The sequence below is a fragment of the Bos taurus genome, chromosome 14 (genome assembly GCF_002263795.3).
Source record: "Bos taurus isolate L1 Dominette 01449 registration number 42190680 breed Hereford chromosome 14, ARS-UCD2.0, whole genome shotgun sequence".
NCBI lineage: Eukaryota > Metazoa > Chordata > Mammalia > Artiodactyla > Bovidae > Bos > Bos taurus.
In genome coordinates, this window is record NC_037341.1 from 64,211,616 (window position 1) to 64,224,606 (window position 12,991).

Here is a 12,991-nt window from a genome sequence, read left to right on the forward strand (position 1 = left end):
ACCGAGAGCTTGAGGCGGATCGCCGCGGGCGGGGTTCCGGTTTGCATCCGCTGATTGGTCTTGCAGTCCCAGCTTCACTCAGACACAGAATTATTAAAGAGAAGTGAGTTGCAATTCCACGTGCTCTGGAATTTTCTTTTCACGCACACTTTATGGTTCTTTTCTGGTCATAATTGTGTACAGAAACAATCAAGCTGAATAAACAAGCAGGATAAACACTAACTCGAAAGTAAATAGACTGTTGGCAAATTAAAAACATCATTATCATCTTCATAAAGACATTCCATCCAAGAATATATAGATGGATTAGAAGTAAATGTGAAATCTTTCACAGAACAGATAAAGAAAAAGAGAGAGAAAAAAAGGATGAAAAAGTTAGGACAATGAGTTTAAACTAGATTTAAAAGATCTAGAGAGAGAATACAGAGATCATTTCAGTTCAGCCGCTCAGTTGCGTCCGACTCTTTGCGACCCCATGAACTGCAGCACTCAAGGCCTCCCTGTCAATCACCAACTCCCGTTGTCCATTGAGTCGGTATTGAAATCCAACCATCTCATCCTCCGTCGTCCCCTTCTCATCCTGCCCTCAATCTTTCCCAACATCAGGGTCTTTTCTTTTTCTTTTAATTTTATTTTTAAACTTTACATAATTGTATTAGTTTTGCCAAATATCAAAATGAATCCCATCAGGGTCTTTTCAAATGAGTCAGCTCTTTGCATCAGGTGGCCAAAATACTGGAGTTTCAGCTTTAACATCAGTCCTTCCAATGAACACCCTGGACTGATTTCCCATAGGATGGACTGGTTGAATCTCCTTGCAGTCCAAGGGACTCTCAAGAGTCTTCTCCAACACCACAGTTCAAAAACATCTATTCTTCTGTGCTCATCTTTCTTTATACTCCAACTCTCACATCCATACATGACTACTGGAAAAACCATAGCCTTGACTAGACAGACCTTTGTTGACAAAGTAATGTCTCTGCTTTCTAATATGCTGTCTAGGATGGTCATAACTTTCCTTCCAAGGAGTAAGCGTCTTTTACTTTCATGGCTGCAGTCACCATCTGCAGTGATTTTGGAGCCCAAAAAAATTCAGCTACCATTTCCACTGTTTCCCCATCTATTTGCCATGAAGTGATGGGACCGAATGCCATGATCTTAGTTTTCTTAATGTTGAGCTTTAAGCCAACTTTTTCCACTCTCCTCTTTCACTTTCATCAAGAGGCTCTTTAGTTCTTCTTCACTTTCTGCCATAAGCGTGGTGTCATCTGCATATCTGAGGTTACTGATATTTCTCCCAGCAATCTTGATTCCAGCTTGTGCTTCACTCAGCCCAGGGTTTCTCATGATGTACTCTGCATATGTTAAATAAGCAGGGTGACGATATACAGCCTTGAGGTACTCCTTTTCCTATTTGGAACCAGTCTGTTGTTCCATGTCCAGTTCTAACTATTGCTTCCTGACCTGAATACAGGTTTCTCAAGAGGCAGGTCAGGTGGTCTGGTATTCCTATCTTTCAGAATTTTCCACAGTTTGTTGTGATCCACAGTCAAAGGGTTTGGCATAGTCAATAAAGCAGAAATAGATGTTTTTCTGGAACTCTCTTGCTTTTCCGATGATCCAGCGAATGTTGGCAATTTGATCTCTGGTTCCTCTGCCTTTTCTAAAACCAGCTTGAACATCTCAAAGTTCACAGTTCACGTATTGCTAAAGCCTGGCTTGGAGAATTTTGAGCATCACTTTACTAGTGTGTGAGATAAGTGCAATTGTGTGGTAGTTTGAGCATTCTTTGGCATTGCCTTTCTTTGGGATTGGAATGAAAACTGACCTTTTCCAGGCCTGTAGCCACTGCTGAGTTTTCCAAATTTGCTGGCATATTGAGTGCAGCACTTTCACAGCATCATCTTTTTGGATTTGAAATAGCTCAACTGGAATTCCATCACTTCCACTAGCTTTGTTCATAGTGATGCTTCCTAGGGCCCACTTGACTTCACATTCCAGGATGTCTGGCTCTAGGTGAATGATCACAGCATCATTGATTATCTTGGTCGTGAAGATCTTTTTTATATAGTTCTTCTGTGTATTCTTGCCACCTTTTCTTAATATTTTCTGCTTCTGTTGGGTCCATACCATTTCTGTCCTTTATTGAGCCCCTTTGCATGAAATGTTCCCTTGGTATCTCTGATTTTCTTGAAGAGATCTCTAGTCTTTCCTGTCCATTGTTTTCCTCTATTTCTTTGCACTGATCACTGAGGAAGGCTTTCTTGTCTCTCCTTGCTATTCTCTGGAACTTGGCATTCAGATGTTTATATCTTTCCTTTTCTCCTTTGCTTTTCACTTCTCTTCTTTTCACAGCTATTTGTAAGGCCTCCTCAGACAGCCATTTTGCTTTTTTGCATTTCTTTTTCTTGGGGATGGTCTTGATCCCTGTCTCCTGTACAATGTCACAAACCTCTGTCCATAGTTCATCAGGGACTCTATCAGATCTAGTCCCTTAAATCTATTTCTCACTTCCACTGTATAATCATAAGGGATTTGATTTAGGTTATACCTGAATGGTCTAGTGGTTTTCCCCATTTTCTTCAATTTAAGTCTGAATTTGGCAATAAGGAGTTCATGGTCTGAGCCACAGTCAGCTCCTGGTCTTGTTTTTGTTGACTGAGGATAGGAAGTGATTAATTCAAGAAAATTTCCCGGAACTGAAGAGCTTGAATTTCCACACTGAGAGTATACACCCAACAACCAAAACAAGCAAACAAAACAGATTCATACCAAGGCACATACTGCAAAATTTCAGGACACAGCAAAGAACATTCAAATTTCTAGAGAGAAAGTAGGTCACAAAGGATAAGGAAGAACGGTTTTGTACTTTCCCACAATAATACAGATAACTAGAACACAACAAAACATTTCAAAATTCTGATGTTTGCAATAACACAAGAAAGGTCATTTTAGGCAGAGAGAAAAACATGAGAAAAGGCACAGGCAAGGAGGTCCATCATCAGCTTGAAGAACTACAAACATCTCCTTAGAACCAAAGATTAAGAGGTGGGTTGAAGTGGTTACAGAGGAGGGAGAGGACTCTGCTTCTACTATTCCCAACAGTTTTTTACTTTATCAAAATGGGAGGCTACTGAAGGTTTTCAGCAAGACAGAGCCGTGAAATTTCTATTTTACAACGATCCAAGTTGGGATGGGAATTCCACTGTGGTCCAGGGGTTGGGACTCTACAATGAGCAAGCTAAAGAGTATGGAAAACAGCGAGACCAGTAGCTGAGACTAATCCCAAGGCTGATACAAGACATAGAAGAATGGTACAAAGAAGATCTTCACGACCACGATAATCATGATGGTGTGATCACTCACCTAGAGCCAGACATCCTGGAATGTGAAGTCAAGTGGGCCTTAGAAAGCATCACTATGAACAAAGCTAGTGGAGGTGATGGAATTCAAGTGGAGCTATTTCAAATCCAAAAAGATGATCCTGTGAAAGTGCTGCACTCAATATGTCAGCAAATTTGGAAAACTCAGCAGTGGCCACAGGACTGGAAAAGGTCAGTTTTCATTCCAATCCCAAACAAAGGCAATGCCAAAGAATGCTCAAACTACTGCACAATTGCACTCATCTCACACACTTTACATTAGTAAAGTAATGTTCAAAATTCTCCAAGCCAGGCTTCAGCAATACGTGAACCATGAACTTTGAGATGTTCAAGCTGGTTTTAGAAAAGGCATTGGAACCAGAGATCAAATTGCCAACATCTGCTGGATCATGGAAAAAGCAAGAGAGTTCCAGAAAAACATCTATTTCTGCTTTATTGACTATGCCAAAGCCTTTGTGTGCATCACAATAAACTGTGGAAAATTCTGAAAGAGATGGGAATACCAGACCACCTGACTTGCTATATAGGAAAAACTTGTATTCAGGTCAGGAAGCAACAGTTAGAACTGGACATGGAACAACAGACTGGTTCCAAATAGGAAAAGGAGTACGTCAAGGCTGTATATTGTCATCCTGCTTATTCAACTTACATGCAGAGTACATCATGAGAAACATGAGCTGGAAGCAGCACAAGCTGGAATCAAGATTGCCAGGAGAAATATCAGTAACCTCAGATATGCAGATGACACCACGCTTATGGCAGAAAGTGAAGAAGAACTAAAGAGCCTCTTGATGAAAGTCAAAGAGAGTGAAAAAGTTGGCTTAAAGCTCAACATTCAGAAAACTAAGATCATGGCAGCCGGTCCCATCACTTCATGGCAAATAGATGGGGAAACAGTGGAAATGGTGGCTGACTTTTTTTGGGCTCCAAAATCACTGCAGATGGTGACTGCAGCCATGAAAGTAAAAGATGCTTACTCCTTGGCAGGAAAGTTATGACCATCTTAGACAGCATATTAGAAAGCAGAGACATTACTTTGTCAACAAAGGTCCATCTAGTCAAGGCTATGGTTTTTCCAGTAGTCATGTATGGATGTGAGAGTGGGGCTATAAAGAAAGCTGAGCGTAGAAAAATTGATGCTTTTGAACTGTGGTGTTGGAGAAGACTCTTGAGAGTCCCTTGAACTGCGAGGAGTTCCAACCAGTCTATCCTAAAGGAAATCAGTCCTGACTATTCATTGGAAGGACTGATGCTGAAACTCCAGTATTTTGGCCACCTGATGCGAAGAGCTGACTCATTTGAAAAGACCCTGATGCTGGGAAAGATTGAGAGCAGGAGAAGGGGACGACAGGATGAGATGGTTGGATGCCATCACTGACTCAATGGACATGAGTTTGAGTAAACTCTAGGAGTTGGTGATGGAGAGGGAGGCCTGGCGTGCTGCAGTTCATGGGGTTGCAGAGTCAGACACAACATAGCGACTGTACTGAACTGAACTGAATACAATCATCTGTGCAGAAACTGTAATGGTGTGAATAGCTAACATTTATTACTTTAAGAGTTTTTATGGAGTATTTCATTTTATCTTGCAGCAAATGTTTGGGGAATGTGCTACAGTGTAGTTTTTCATGCTCATCTTACAAATAAGGAAAGTGAATCCTGGTGAAGTCACTGCCATCTAACAAGGGACTCTGCAGGTGTATGTAGGTATAGGTGTATTAATTTCTTGACTTCAACAATTAAGCTGAAGTTAAATAAACTGGCCAGTAAATGAGAAGTGCTGGATTTGAACCAATTTCCATGTATTTTTGATGAACCTTTGTGTCTGGTAAGCAGTTTAAGTAGGGAACAAGTTATGTGTTAGCTTCAAGCTCAGATCTACTGATTTTTATATTTATAGGCACTATTCAAAAGGATTTTTTTTTTTAATTTTATTTTATTTTTAAACTTTACATAATTGTATTAGTTTTGCCAAATATCAAAATGAATCCGCCACAGGTATACATGTGTTCCCCATTAAGCTATTTTATATCTATTTTACCTTTTCTATAACTGTCCAGGTAGGCAAGAAGTAAAATTACTTCCATTTTATAGATGAAGGGGACACAAGGAGGTAATTGAAACGAATTCCAGGAGTAATACTTTACCCATTAAACCACAGTCTAGTTAACTAAATAACAATACTCAAACTACTAATGCACAAATGACCTATGATGAAATTAGAACAGTTAAGAGCAACATTATCAGTAGTTGGGGTTTAGGCAGCTGTCATTTATCGGGACTCTTCCATACAGAAAGGACAAGCTCAAGAAGGAATATGGCAGAATCACAGAATTATGAAAGCCACGGTCTAGGAAAAACTGGACCAAGGAAGCACCCTTTAAAAATCTTGAGTATGGTAGTGCTATATGGCACATAATGAATTTATAGAACTTAGTATTTAAGGATGGCAGTAGAAATAACAGGTGCTTCTTTTAAATGGCACAGATAATTCTCTGAATGTCAGAGACACACAAAGCTATCAATGAAGTTTATGCAATCGAATCCTGGAACAGATGGAGTATCTGAGTATCCATATTCCTAGTTATCAAAGCAAAAGCTTTAAACATTCATCCAATAATTAAGTGTAAACCAACTTTTTTTTTAAATATGCTGAAAGCAGAATTTTTTGTTTACTTTAATGAATAATTACAACTGGGAAACCACACCTGCCTTAACAGTCTGCTTCATCCACTTTACTTGGGATTGATTTTGTCTTACAGAAAGCAACCATCAAAGTTTCTTTTCCCTTGCCCAAGATTTTAAAAAGTCAACCATTACATATAAATACAGGAAGGCCTATGCCAAGTTAACAAATGAAAACTGTAACTCAAAATGAGGTATGCACATTGACAGTAAGTGCATTGGTATACTCCATACAAAAGCTGGAGAGTTTACAAACAACTGGTGATGTAAAACAGAGGTTTCCTAAGAACTTACTTAATTAGACCTTTAAAAAGCCCTAGAAAACTTCATTTTTAACAAGGGTCCCAGATGATTCCAGGTTTTGCTTAAAGTGTAGTTTGGGAAACATTTTTAACCTCCACTGAGTGTCAGATTACATATACAATAAAATTAAAATACAAACCATGTACTAAATGAAAAATAGTATCTTTATATAAGCTATTAATAGATATCTAAATACAATATGGTTTTTTAAAATGAAATGTGTATATAACTGTATTCATAAAGTACACTATTCAAAATCTATACAACATTAACAACAAATCCAAATAAAAATGAAGATATTCCTCTGAATTTCATGTTTCACCGAGCATCAAAAACCACCACTGTAATATACCAAGTTAAGGACATAAAAAGGTACATTAAAATTAAAATTTTAGTACTTTCAAGTCACTTTCTCTTTGCAATAATCTATTTATTTAATCTAAAATGTTAGATTTAAGTTAATCTAAAATGCACAAAAGAATAAAATTCACTATTTACTATGATGAGAAGTGAACTAAAAAATAAATTATTAGCCCTCTTTCCATGATAGAGACCAATGCATCAAGAAACTAAAGCAGTGTTAAAAGCGATAATTTACTGTTCTAAAAAATACTGTCAGTTATTACATAACAATTTACTCTGACTTTCAGCTAATTCCTAAGTCTCACTTTTTCCATAAGGTAGCATAAAAACTCACTATTTGTAGTTTCCCTTGTATAATTTAGTTTGTTCATAAACTGAAGCTCAGGAATGAGTACTTATATAGAATTGCTGAAAAATACACTTATGAAAGCCAAAATCAGCTAGTATTTAGATTACTTGGTATACGTCTACACACCGAAGTACTGTGATTAAAAAAGAAAATGATAAACATTTTTTTTTTTTGGTAAGTAATCCAAGTTATTACCATTTTCACAAGTAATTAGTCTTTGACTATCAAACCAGGTGTTATTCTTCACTTGCTCCCATCTCATACCTAAGAAGCACAGTTAAAAGGATACATCTTTTAGTCCTTTTCTTGTACATTATTCTGTATCCACATTCTCTGCATCGGATGGGATCCCTTGATTTTATTTCATTTTCTGTGTGACATTCTAGAAATGAAAACACATTCATTTATTCAATGCCTAAAAGAGAAATTATTACAGACAAGCAAATTATCTTGACCATATTTTTCATCCAACACACTAAAATACAAATACTCAATCTCAAGGATGTGTTGCTATTACCAGTAAGCTAAAGGAGAGAGAAAAAAAGAGTGGTGGGCAAGGCACTCTTCCTAGAATAGGAAATGAAAAGTTAATGAGAGGATTTTTTTTTAAAGACTGCTAAAGCTGTTCCGCTTTCTAACTTTAAAGATGAACGACTCACAAGTCAAAGACAAATGCACAATTCTTTTTTTTTTAACCGAGTTTAAATACTCTTACTTTGTGTTACTCTTACCTCCACAGATATATATCATTGGCTGCTGCTTTGGGGGTTGAACGTCCTTCTGGGTGTCCATTGTTGTCCCTGAAATCGGAGACTCAAATATTTAATATCTCAAAGTGGGGCCCTCACAAATCCAATCAGGAATCATTTTTCCGAGGGAAAACTAAAAAGGTCTCAATTCCTAGTCAGTACTTTGTTTCATGGCTGGGTCTAAAGGACGAAACAAACAAACAAAAAACGTGTTGCGCATTTACCCCCAAATTGGACTCTTATTTTACAGATGAAGGAACTCAGGTTTGCTGCTGCTGCTGCTAAGTCGCTTCAGTCGTGTCCGACTCTGTGCGACCCAATGGACAGCAGCCCACCAGGCTCCCCTGTCCCTGGGATTCTCCAGGCAAGAACACTGGAGTGGGTTGCCATTTCCCTCTCTAATGGATGAAAGTGAAAAGTGAAAGTGAAGTCGCTCAGTCGTGTCCGACTCTTAGCGACCCCATGGACTGCAGCCTACCAGGCTCCTCCATCCATGGGATTTTCCAGGCAAGAGTACTGGAGTGGAGTGCCACTGCCTTCTCCAACCCAGGTTTAGGGAAGTTCATTTGGGCAGGATTACTCAGCAGCAATGCAGGAGGCCCAGGTTCGATCACTGGGTAGGGAAGATCCCCTGGAGTAGAGAATGGCAACCCACTCCAGTATTCTTGCCTGGAGAATTCCATGGACAGAGGAGTCTGGCAGGCTACAGTCCATGGGGTCGCGAAGAGTGGGACACGACTGAGCGACTAACACACTCAGCTGCAGAGTCAGAGAGATTTAGATCTGATTGCAAAGCCCGCGTCTTCATTTAACACGTTATATTTTTCCAAACTTTAGCAGGAGATGGTAAAAGAAAACACACACACACACACACACACAAAACTTCTCTCAACAGTAGAACACGAGAACCGAATTTAAGAGAAGAATAACTCCCCAAAGCTAGTCAACAGTTAAACAGGGAAACAACCCAAAAGCTAAACCGGCAAAGGACTAAAAGTATCGACTCTATCCCCAGCCTCTCCTGACTCGAACCCTTAAACTAGACCTCTTTAGACCTTATTGTGTTTTCAGTTTGGGCCCAAATTCCTACCTTCAAATCCCAAACCTCCAATTCCCTACTCACGCAACACGGAGAAATCTCTAGGCCTCTCCAAACAGATTTCGACTCGCCTCTGAGCCGCGGGCAACTTCCGGCGCTCGCTTCTGACGTGTCGGAGTCTCCGCCCCTTCCGTTCCGGGTGTGGCTGAGGAACCTGGATTGAGTAGAGGCGGAGGAAACGGGTCTTTTGGTGTTTTCGAGTCTAGTCGAAAGTGCTTGTTTCGCTCCTAGCTGTTTTCGCTTGTCAGGGAAGCAAAGCACTTTAGCAGCCTTTCATGTCCTAGGAGGTTTGTTTTTCTGGCAAATGAAGTCTGCAGAAAGGAACATTTTTCTAGGCGGGCAGAGGGTTAGAAGAGAAACCCCAGTGAAGTGCTCGTGGAATACTAGGCTGACCGTTACTCCGAGGAACGTAGAAGAATCGGCTCCACCGCGGATATCCACGTGCAAAAGCCCTTTACAGACTACGTGTTTCGAATAGTTTGCTATTTGTGCCGGGGCAGTGGAGCACACCCTCGGTCGCTATCTTTCATATAATTTCGTTTTTGCTTTTCGACCCATTCTCTCCTAGGCGCTCGTTCTCTCTCTGACTCACACATTTTACTTGTGGGCAGCTACGTCAGTTACTCCCACTTAAAGCTAAGGGATTTAGGTAGTGGTAGTCACTCCAGTCGGAGAAGGCAATGGCACCCCACTCCAGTACTCTTGCCTGGAAAATCCCATGGACGGAGGAGCCCGGTAGGCTGAAGTCCATGGGTTCGCTAAGAGTCGGACACGACTGAGCGACTTCACTTTCACTTTTCACTTTCGTGCATTGGAGAAGGAAATGGCAACCCACTCCAGTGTTCTTGCCTGGAGAATCCCAGGGACGGGGGAGCCTAGTGGGCTTCCGTCTATGGGGTCGCACAGAGTCGGACACGACTGAAGCGACTTAGCAGCAGCAGCAGCAGCTGTCCACTGACCCTCCTTTTGTCCCCTGTATTCATTCCTCCTTAGAAGAACAAGAAGACTTGACCAGTGAGGGCGTGTTCTTTCAAAGGTCAAAAATTTAATGAAATTGAACAGTTGGGTTCACAACGTTTGCTTCTTTCACAGTAATAGCTTACGGTGAACCATGTCGGATTTGTGGTCTCCGAAGAAGATTTAGCATGGGCATCAGGAACCAGGCTTCGGACATTCAGAACTTTGTGTGGCAGAAGTTTCATTACAGTGAAAAAGGACAGGAAGCTTCTAACGTAGATATCAGAAGAGGGGATGGAGAGTGCCCCCCTCGCTAGTCTTAGCAAGGGAGCTATATACTTTTTCAGTTGGTTGTTACAGTGAATCAAAAGAATGTCTCAAGGCTGTAAAGGTCTTACCAGATCCATTCCCACAACTTAAATTTTAAAATGGGATAACATTTAAAAATAACATTTTAAAAATAATGGGCTTCCTTTGTGGCTCAGACAGTAAAGAATCCTCCTGCAATGTGGGAGACCTGAGTTTGATCCCTGTGTTGGAAAGATCCCCTGGAGAAGGGAAAGCTACACATTCCAGTATTCTGGCCTGGAGAATTCAGGCCATGGGGTAGCAAAGAGTCCTGACAGGACTGAGCAACTTTCACTTTCACTAGAAAGATCTTACCAGACCCACTCCAACAACATACATTTTAAGATGACAGGATAGTCAGAAGGTTCTTAAGGAGGAACATGTCCTCCAACAGGATACATTGTTGTTTTATAATCATGGTAAAGAGTTTAAGGAAAAACATACCTTGAGCAAGATGAGTCAGTAGTTGTGTAATTATTAGCTCTGGGCTTAAAGAAAAAAACATTTTATGTGACTATGTTGAAGGAATGTAGGAAAGAAACGTTTGTCCTTTTCTCTTCCTTGACAGCCCCAGACCCCTTTTTCTTCCCTCTCCTCTTTACCCCTCTCCTCCTCCCCCTCCTCCTCCTCCTGAATCAACCTACCTAAGAATTAGCGCTCTCAACAGCAAGTATATCAGAAAGGGGAAGAAGAAAATGAAGTTATTAAAATTTAGAAAATAAACAGTTGTTAATAACTATTGTAATTAATCTGAAAAGCAGAGTTCTTTCTCCCCCATCTACTACTTTGGTTTCTTACTGAAAGTGAAAGTCACTCAGTCGTGTCTGACTCTACAACGCCAAGGACTGTACTATACAGTCCATGGAATTCTCCAGGCCAGAATACTGTAGTGGGTAGTGTTTCCCTTCTCCAGAGGATCTTCCCAACCCAAGGATCGAACCCAAGTCTCCCATATTACCAGCTGAGCCACAGGGGAAGCCCAAGAATACTGGAGTGGGTACCCTATCCCTTCTCCAGCGGATCTTCCCGACCCAGGAAATGAACCAGGGTCTCCTGCATTGCAGGCGGATTCTTTACCAACTGAGCTATGAGGGGAAGCCTTTATTGGTTTCTTATTAAGCAGGCTCTATTGCTTTTTTCTCTCCCATCCAGCAACCTGGGAACATTGAGCCTGACCTTTCATTTCCAGAAGGAGTTAATTGGTTGCACCTCCACAGACCAACTTGGGACTTGACTTTCTGGATTTTCCTAGAAGCCAATTTTTAAATATCTAGGAAACACAGTGGAGTATCCTGCTTCTTCATTGTTCAGTTCAGTCGCTCAGTCATGTCCAACTCTTGGCGACCCCATGAACTGCAGTACACCAGGCTTCCCTGGCCTTCACCAACTCCTAGAGCTTGCTCAAAGTCATGTTATTGAGTTGGTAATGCCATCCAACCATCTCATCCTCTGTCATCCCCTTCTCCTCCTGCCTTCAGTGTTTCCCAGCATCAGGGTATCAGTCCTCCAATGAATATTCAGACTGATTTCCTTTAGGATGGACTGGTTTGATCTCCTTTCAGTCCAAAGGATTCTCAAGAGGCTTCTCCGACACCACAGTTCAAAAGCATCAATTCTTTGGTGCTCAGCTTTCTTTATAGTCCAACTCTCACATCCATACATGACCACTGGAAAAGCCATAGCCTTGACTAGACAAACCTTTGTTGGCAAAGTAATGTCTCTGCTTTTTAATACACTGTCCAGGTTAGTCACAGCTTTTCTTCCAAGGGGCAAGTGTCTTAATTTCATGGCTGCATTCACCATCTGCAGTGATTTTGGAGCCCAAGAAATAAAAGTTTGTCACTGTTTCCATTGTTTCCCCATCTATTTGCCATGAAGTGACAGGACCAGATGCCATAATCTTAGTTTCTTGAATGTTGAGTTTTAAGCCAGTTTTTTCACTCTCCTTTTTCACTTTCATCAAGAGACTCTTCAGTTCCTCTTTGCTTTCTGCCATAAAGGTGGCATCATTTGCATAGCTGGGGTTATTGATACTTCTCCCTGCAGTCTTGATTCCAGCTTGTACATCAGCATTTCACCTGATGTACTCTACATATAAGGTAAATAGGCAAGATGAAACTATACAGTTTCTTCCTCCACAGACAGGCTAAGATAGAACATAAATATTTTTTATCAGCAGCTGTCTCACAAAGTACCTCCCCTCTTAGCCAAAGGGAAGAGGTGACTCAATAGAGTGCTGAAGAATTGATGCTTTTGAACTGTGGGGTTGGAGAAGACTCTTGAGAGTCCCTTGGACAGCAAGGAGATCCAACCAGTCCATCCTAAAGGAAATCAGTCCTGAATGTTCATTGGAAGGACTGATGCTGAAGTTGAAGCTCCAATACTTTCACCACCTGATGCAAAGAATTGACTTGTTTGAAAAGACCCTGATGCTGGGAAAGATTGTAGGTGGGAGGAGAAGAGGATGACAGAGGATGAGATGGTTGTATGGTGTCACCAATGCTATGGACACGAGTTTGAGCAAGCTCCGGGAGTTGGTGATGGACAGGGAAGCCTGGCATGCTGGAGTCTATGGGGTAGCAAAGAGTCAGACATGACTCATCGACTGAACTGACTGAAGAAATATTAGGTAAAACTATTGTCATCGTAAGAGAAAGGTTATGGAGTGATCCAGAAAGTGTATCTTTGTGCCTTTTTGTTTGTTTGTTTTTTGAGAGGCATGGCCCACATCACACAGCATGTAGGATCTTAGTTC

At 40.9% G+C, this 12,991-nt stretch overlaps 1 protein-coding gene across 3 annotated transcripts; it reads right to left on the reverse strand.

The window, feature by feature from the left end:
• Positions 1–5,299: 5,299 nt before the first annotated feature.
• Positions 5,300–9,027, reverse strand: POLR2K (RNA polymerase II, I and III subunit K). 3 transcript variants are annotated; one of them, NM_001037623.3, is made up of 4 exons: positions 8,956–9,027; positions 7,815–7,883; positions 7,373–7,465; positions 5,300–6,712 (listed from the first exon to the last, which is right to left on the reverse strand). In NM_001037623.3, exons 2-4 carry the CDS (start codon positions 7,873–7,875, stop codon positions 6,690–6,692), a joined length of 177 nt encoding a protein of 58 aa, NP_001032712.1. In that variant the 5' UTR covers positions 7,876–7,883; positions 8,956–9,027; the 3' UTR covers positions 5,300–6,689. The 3 variants fall into 3 exon arrangements, with proteins under 3 accessions (NP_001032712.1, NP_001290464.1, NP_001290465.1); NM_001303535.1 differs by having other exon boundaries at positions 8,923–9,027; NM_001303536.1 differs by having other exon boundaries at positions 7,815–8,012; positions 8,923–9,027.
• Positions 9,028–12,991: the final 3,964 nt, after the last annotated feature.

What these genes read in the sequence shown, in the direction of transcription:
- POLR2K (NM_001037623.3), bottom strand. Translation starts at nt 7,875, where the DNA reads ATGGACACCCAGAAGGACGTTCAACCCCCAAAGCAGCAGCCAATGATA. An exon ending in AATGATATATATCTGTGGAG is followed by an intron (nt 7,466 to 7,814) that starts GTAAGAGTAACA and finishes TTTCATTTCTAG; the next exon opens with AATGTCACACAGAAAATGAA. An exon ending in CAAGAAAAGGACTAAAAGAT is followed by an intron (nt 6,713 to 7,372) that starts GTATCCTTTTAA and finishes GGTATATTACAG; the next exon opens with TGGTGGTTTTTGATGCTCGG.